This window comes from Gossypium hirsutum, chromosome A08 (genome assembly GCF_007990345.1).
Source record: "Gossypium hirsutum isolate 1008001.06 chromosome A08, Gossypium_hirsutum_v2.1, whole genome shotgun sequence".
Classification (NCBI taxonomy): Eukaryota; Viridiplantae; Streptophyta; class Magnoliopsida; order Malvales; family Malvaceae; genus Gossypium; species Gossypium hirsutum.
In genome coordinates, this window is record NC_053431.1 from 1958584 (window position 1) to 1965861 (window position 7278).

The 7278-nt window shown below is 35.1% G+C and overlaps 1 protein-coding gene across 1 annotated transcript; it reads right to left on the reverse strand.

The window, feature by feature from the left end:
• Nucleotides 1–215: 215 nt before the first annotated feature.
• On the reverse strand, nt 216–7051 carry LOC107926281 (cycloartenol synthase 2). Its single transcript, XM_041075569.1, has 18 exons — nt 6440–7051; nt 5433–5618; nt 5154–5243; nt 4821–5015; nt 4626–4710; nt 4357–4523; nt 3831–4019; nt 3446–3559; nt 3036–3158; nt 2822–2944; nt 2659–2757; nt 2439–2495; nt 2182–2228; nt 1934–2077; nt 1642–1819; nt 1066–1146; nt 719–802; nt 216–626 (listed from the first exon to the last, which is right to left on the reverse strand). Exons 1-18 carry the CDS (start codon nt 6635–6637, stop codon nt 504–506), a joined length of 2283 nt encoding a protein of 760 aa, XP_040931503.1. The 5' UTR covers nt 6638–7051; the 3' UTR covers nt 216–503.
• Nucleotides 7052–7278: the final 227 nt, after the last annotated feature.

Genomic DNA, 7278 nt, shown 5'->3' on the forward strand with positions numbered 1-7278 from the left:
ATGCTATTTTTTATTTAATTTATAATTAATTTTAATTTTTTATGATGTAAAAATAAGTATTTTATATTTAATATAGTAAGAATAATTTAAAATTTCTATATAAGAATGTATATTTTTAAAAAATCATATAAAAATTATTTATTATTCTTTATTTACTTTAAAATTTATTTCTTATAGAAATCTAAAATTAATATGAAAAGACTAAGAGCCGAATCGAATCGAATTATAATGGATTGTTCACAACATCTAAAAAGCCGGACCAAACCAATCTCACCTCTTAATGTAAGTTATTTCTATTTAAAATCTATTATTTAGCTACAGAAAACACTGCAATGTCTTTAATATGAACTCCCAAACTAGCTAACCCCATTGGTATCCTTTGTGTTTCCACAAAAGGGATTGTTGCTAAAGCAACTTTTACCATAAACTAAATAGCACCAGCATCGATTAACAATGGTGAACATATAATAGCAGTAGCAACAACTATAGTTATTACCATGGTTCTACGACGTTGTCCACTGCTGCAACACTCGAGTCCGATATTCGCCTAATGCCCAAATAGGGAAAATGTTGCGATACGCAGAGTAACTGATCATACAATTCCTGTTGAACACTCCCATAATTTCCTGCACGTAAAGAGTTATAGGAATTCAATCAAAGCGTATGTGTTGTTTAAGATGAAAATTATCGGTACTGGTGCTGTCGTGAAACTGTTTACCTGTTGCGGGAAATCACCGTTCTCCATTTGGGAATTTATCAAATATTTAGCTCCTTTGTGAAGTGGTGTTGGATCTCTCTCAGCCTGTTCAAGTAAGTTTTTAATGGAAATAATGAAAAGTTGAAACTTCAGAATCGATAAACAGATGCGTGCATTTCTGGACTAATACATGCAGGCTCATAAGTTACTGAGTTAAAATGATTCAAAGTTTTCATGACTTGCTGTTACGAATACATAGGAAAGGTTCCAAGGTACCACATTAAGTGCCACTCAAGAAGATGGCACCATAGTGGCATAGTCCTGTCCCGAAATTTAAAAGATTTTGCACTCGAAAATGACTGTTTTACCTGCCCAGCATCAATTAGAGCCAACATAGCCCAGCCAGTGTTTACCATATGTGGTTTGTTGCCCTCAACATTTGAGTAAACCTGTACAGGGGAGCATTTAATATGTTGTAAACAATATACTGAAACATAATTGAGTTCAGGATGTGTGAATATATTTTAGAAGGAAATGATGACAATAGTGTTTAGCTACTATATTAATAGGACTAGGATGCAAGTTTTGGATATTCCAAGTATTTAGAGGGTCCTTGAAGGTTGTATCCCCATGGTTGTGTCCGAAAATATGTCAAACAAGGGTACTTCAAGAAAAACGAGTTGGAGAAACATAAGTTAGCTATTAAGCTAGTTAAGAGGATAAGAAATGGCTTATACACAGCAAAAGACATCTGATGTTAGATCCGACCCATGTATTTAAAGGAAGTTCCTACTTAGGAGCATAAGGGCCCAACCTAGACATAAAAAAATAAAATATTATACAAAGTTTACTCTAAATGAGAACCGAGATTATAAAATGCAGAGGTTTCGTATATGTTTGAGTAGAAATTAAGGACTATCACATGGTAAGTTAATAAACCTAACCTTGTTTTGACATGAAAGATAACTTTCTCCCCAGCCACCTGAGGGGAGCTGTTTGGACAGCAGAAAATTGCAGGCCTTCTGGATACTAGACGAGTTATTGAAGTTCTTTCCGGCAGCCACCAATCCTTTCACTCCAAACCATGTACCATAGGTGAAGCAAACACCCCACGAGCCATACCTAATTGGATAGCATAAATAACTTGAATTGAGCTCGAAGCTAGGGATAAAGATGGAGTTGAAACACTGTAAAGCTTCTTATAAACATTTATTTCAGAGAAAGTTAGGGCCAAACCATGAACCATCTGGGGCTTGTATATTTTCAATGAATTTAGTAGCCTTTTTGATACATTGGTCTATTTCCTCTTGACGATGCCCAGGGTGTGACTTTCTAAAAGATACCAAAGCTTGAATTGCAGCTGAGGTACATTCCACATAACTGAACAGCCATCATAATCGATATTAAACAACATACTTCAAGCCCAAAAAAATAAAGGAAAAGAAAAATATTAACAATATTAAACTTGAGTACTGGAATCTTACCTATAGTCAATAACAATATCACCAAATGTTTCTGCGGGGTTGATCAGCTGTAAACAAAACATCATACAGTGAGCTAAAAAGAAATATTGCACTATGTATTCTACAGCTTACCATTAAAGCAGGTATTACAATTAATAATACAACATTCAAAGTATACGTATTTGATTCGTGCTTATAATATCCTTATAATATGGAAAATATAAAATGAAGTAAAAATATAGTTAAAAAATAGTGGCATAAATAGTGCCAAGGGATACCTCCAACCAAGGGTATGATCTTGTGAGCTCATATGTTGCAAAACCACCGTCTCCATTCTGCAAAGATACAAAAACTAGATTATGAATAATCAATGGTGATCTCATATAAAATGAAGTAAAAACATAGTTAAAACATTTAATGGTTTATTAAACACCACCTTAGTGACCGTGGTGCATATGTATTCGTCTACAAATAGATTGTAACCAGAAAATGAATTACCTGAAGTGAAAGAATAACATTTACAGCATCATATAATTGTTTTGCTTCCAACGGTTCTCCAACGATTTCTGGGGGTATTTTTGATAATAAAAGAACAGCCTGGAGGAGGATAAAATGTTAATAAAACATAAGAAGGAAAAGTCTCTGAATCAGAAACACTTACTTTTAATCCCTCAGCTGTGCAATCTGAAATGGGCCATCCATGATCTGCAGTTGAAAAAGGCCAAGCACCTTTGGAAATGTGACGGTACCAAAAGTTAAGATCCCCAGGGCAATCTTCTTGAACCTGCAAAACAATGAAAAGAAGAGATAAAATGCACAATAGCAAGCAGTCTCCCAAATGAATAGACTCCAATATATTTCCAAAGCATAAACACCTGTGTGTTCCGTAAGTACATGTTTGCTTTCCTCAAAGTTGAACTGTACTCTTCAGTAAGGTTGGTTGAAAGAATTGCTTGAACTGCAAAGGCAGTGTCCCATAGTTGACTTCCATTGTAACCCTGCAACAAGTTCATTATGCCCACAGTAAATGGTCATTAAGATCTTGCACAAAGGCAGTACAAAAGTAAAACCCAAAACATAGACAATTACAGTGCATAGATTCGCAAAACATTATTTATAAAGCAGAAATTATATTTTCCCAATGAAACGGAAGCAGCAGCTATGCATTAATGTTGTTTCATCTGCTAAAAATACCTTAATACCACTAATCTTGTAAGTAAATTTTCATTGCCGACTGATGGCCAAGGCTATTATCAACTAAATAAAGGAAAAGGTGTATACTCACCTGCATTTTCATGCCATCTTCAGCAACCCATAGATAATCATAAAGTCTTGGAAGATGCAACTTGAACGCCTCTGAATTTGGGTCTTCCACCCAACAGCAAAGCATGTTTAACACCTATTATCAGCAAAATTCATATCCCAAAGGCAAAAATATATAATTAGATAAGCAAATAAAAATTACAGAATGATTGCATGGGCTGCATTTTGCAGAGTAACCACATCACAAGCATTATTACAAATATAAGAGTTAGCTAAAAAATGAATAGAAACTGCATGGTAATCTGAATTCTGAAAGAATCAGACACACTGGAGAACCAAATGGACGTGCATAGCTCTTTTAATACTTTTTTTTTTTCAGATTTATGAATTTGTTTTACTTCGCATACCTTGTTTACAGGCCCAATGCAGATATAACGAGTATTTTCGTCTTCATAGTGTATGTGCTCTATTGCAGTTTGGAGAGCCTTTTCTCTCAACTTCTTTCCGGGCCAACACATCAGAATAGGTTCAACTATCTTGTGAAGGGATGCCCAAAGAATATCCTGCACCAATGGGTGAGGGTAGTACAAATCTTCCTGCAAAAGAAAGCAATAGGTTCGTGATATTAAATCAAAATCAACAAGAACATCAAGGGTGAACTGTTCAACACTCTACTGAGAGTACTAATGAGAAAAACCTATGGTCCCTATGATTCTTGTTAACTGATGTCATCAGCAATGGCTAGCTAAGTTCAAAATTAGTTATATGTAGGTAATGGACATCTAGTTATGCCAATTAGTTCCAGATTGAAAGCTTAACATAGAAAAAGAGCTCAAGTTGTCACTCCAATTACTGCATGGTTATCTAAGATCATTTCTAGAAGTGTCTACATGTTAGAGGCAGAGCATTTATATACGTATCAATTTCACTAACCTTTGCACATGCATTCCGTGCTCGATTCCAGTCTATCTCATGGTATGGAATAGTATAAAGCTCCTTCCTCAAAGCCAAAACTGTTGGTGTGATAGGGCCAACAAACCTCTTTCCATATAAATAAGACATAGGCAAATAGACCATCCGGCAGTGACACCACATCCTTCCTGTCATCAAGGTAAAAGAACACTTATTTATTCTCTTTGAGAGAGGTATGGTAAGAATACAAATTCAAAAAAACTTCGAGATGGAAATGAAGGGACAAGAACCTGGATGAACTGGAAGCATATAAGGAAGAAGCCATATCTCAGGGGGCAAAGGATTATTTCCAGACCATTCAAAGGCTCCAAGCACCTGTTGTCACCAAGCAATGCATGCAATTAGTATCAAACTGATGCCCATGTCAATAGAAAAAACACTGAATCAAATACTGAAACCAGCATAGAAAGGGCTAGGTTCTGAACTGAAAGCCACATTTTCCCCCATGATGTTATTTCAGTAGCACCACCATGATTCAAAATCCAATCTCTTCCTCTCTCCATTGCCCCCTTCCCATCATTAGGTCCTTCACCAAGCAATCTTAAAGTCACATAACTCAATGCAGTACCAAACATCGTACTTGGGCCCTCAATGTGTAAGCCCCACCCGCCGTCTTCATTCTGTAAATGCATATGCATAACCATAGTTCAAAAATTTACAACCTAAGCGCAAGAACGAAATAGAAGCAAAACGCTCACCAAAAACTTAAGGAGCTATTAAACATGCCAAAAGAGCAACATAAAAAATAATTTAATTGCCTGATGATTATAGAGATAGCGTGACATCTCCTTTTTATGCTCTTCTGATAAGACCGCATTCAGTGCCCCAGTAATAGACAGAGTAATAACCTGATGCATCACAAGAACAAAACAAAAATATACATGAAGACTACATAATTGTTTCTTTTAAAATCATAATAGCTATTTTAATAACAAGATTTTGGTAAAGTAAGCCAAAAATTTTTGACAACAATGTAAGACAATGTAAGTCAAACTGATATTATCAGGAATATCTTCCATTGAAATATCAGCACTTACCAAGCCAGGCATAAGAAACATTGGACCTCCATAATCACCTGGCCAATGCCCATCATGGGCCTGGACAGATGAATGAAAACTTATAGCTCTCCGTAATGTATTGGTGACCATCTCTTCTGTAACATTTTCTGACTCCTTAACTTTGACCGGAGGTAAAACCACTGGTAGTGGATTCTCCTTGGAAAACTGTATTATGGGGGAAAAAGAGATCAAATAATGAAATGAATAACTAAAGAACATTATGCATAATTTGTAAATACAAGCAGTAATATTAACAGTCCAAATAACAGTACAGAATCAGGAGAGCTAGGAAAAGGTTCTACCATAAAACTGAAAGCAAAAGACAGAGGTTATATTTAAGGATTAAAATTGTATTAACTGCACCATTAATAAAAGAGAACTGCTACAAAAAGCTTCCATTATATAATATCAACAGAGGGAATGACTGTAAAAATGATTAATAAAATTTATCTTCTCAGGAAATTAAAAAAATTTACTAAACATCCATTCCTAACAAAAATTTCACATGGTGACAATAATCTTACAACAAATTCATCAACAATTGGAGAAGTAGACTCCATGTAATTATGCATTTCCTATAAATTCTGTCCAGCCCGAGAGGCGTGAAATACTCAACGCTAATAGCAGCAAATCTTAAACTCAAAGTTCAGACCTATCTGATAAACAATTGAGGATACATGAACCTGGCACTACAAAGAACACTGGTTCGGAAAGTAATAGTTTTTCAAGATTAAGCCAATGAACCAAGTTATTACCAACAAGTTAGAGGAAAAAGGAGACACAATTAATCAAAATATCAGCTATTACCCAAATATAGCAAAAAGTAAGATGAGCAATGAATGAGAAACAGTGGAAGTTTTCAATAATGCAAACAAACACATTGCTATTGTTGTTTTATTGTAATTAACAACGATGGAAATCATGGAAAGCAACAGAACATGCATAAGAGAGAAAAAACAGAGAATGAAGAATGTATATCGATATACCTGAAAGCGCATAAGTAGATCTGAGCTATGCTTCTTTCGAAACCTGTTCTCGGTGAAGTTGAGACGAACTTTCTCGATCTCCATTAATTCCTCAGGAGATCCAAGGTTGGGATCGAACTCCCAAATCTGTCTCCCGACGTGATTGTTCACTGTTCTCAGCCATGGATTCCCTCCTTCCGCGATTTTCAGCTTCCACATTTTTAACTTTTTTTTTCTCTATAAATTCAAAATCCAAAGGTTGAGCAGATTCACAGAGAAAGCCAAATGGAAAATGAGTACTGCGCGGCGAACTAGAACTGAAAGTGGCGATGCGAACAGTGACAGTCTTATATATAAATAATATTCAAAATTCAAAATATTGAAAGAAAGAGAGAGAAACAGAGAGACGTGTCGTCGTGTTCCGCAGCTCTTGCACTGTCATCTGATACCAGAAGCGACAAGCACTAACACCATTGGCCTTCAAATACCTCTCTCTCTCTCACACACATTTATATATATATTATTTAAGGTACAGACATATTTGTAGCATATTGAATAAAATTAAAAAAAAAAAAAGAAGAAGCTAGCATGACTATTTTTTTGTGGCAACTGGCAAGTAGATAGTCAGCATTTGTACAGAAATGTAGGTACCATGACTCTTTTAATAATGGAATAATATAATTTTTGGTCCTTAGGAATTATGTCTATTTTAATATTTGTACTTTTCTTTTGTCTATTCTTTTATTTGAATTTAGATTCTATCAAGATTTAATTCTGTAATTAAATAGGTTCGGATCAGATCGTATAGACAAAAAATTAACTGATATAATAATTTGAACAAAGGGGTTAAATTGATTAAC

What these genes read in the sequence shown, in the direction of transcription:
- LOC107926281 (XM_041075569.1), bottom strand. Translation starts at nt 6,637, where the DNA reads ATGTGGAAGCTGAAAATCGCGGAAGGAGGGAATCCATGGCTGAGAACA. An exon ending in CAAGCCCCAGATGGTTCATG is followed by an intron (nt 1,820 to 1,933) that starts GTTTGGCCCTAA and finishes CTATCCAATTAG; the next exon opens with GTATGGCTCGTGGGGTGTTT. An exon ending in ATCTTTCATGTCAAAACAAG is followed by an intron (nt 1,147 to 1,641) that starts GTTAGGTTTATT and finishes TCCCCTGTACAG; the next exon opens with GTTTACTCAAATGTTGAGGG.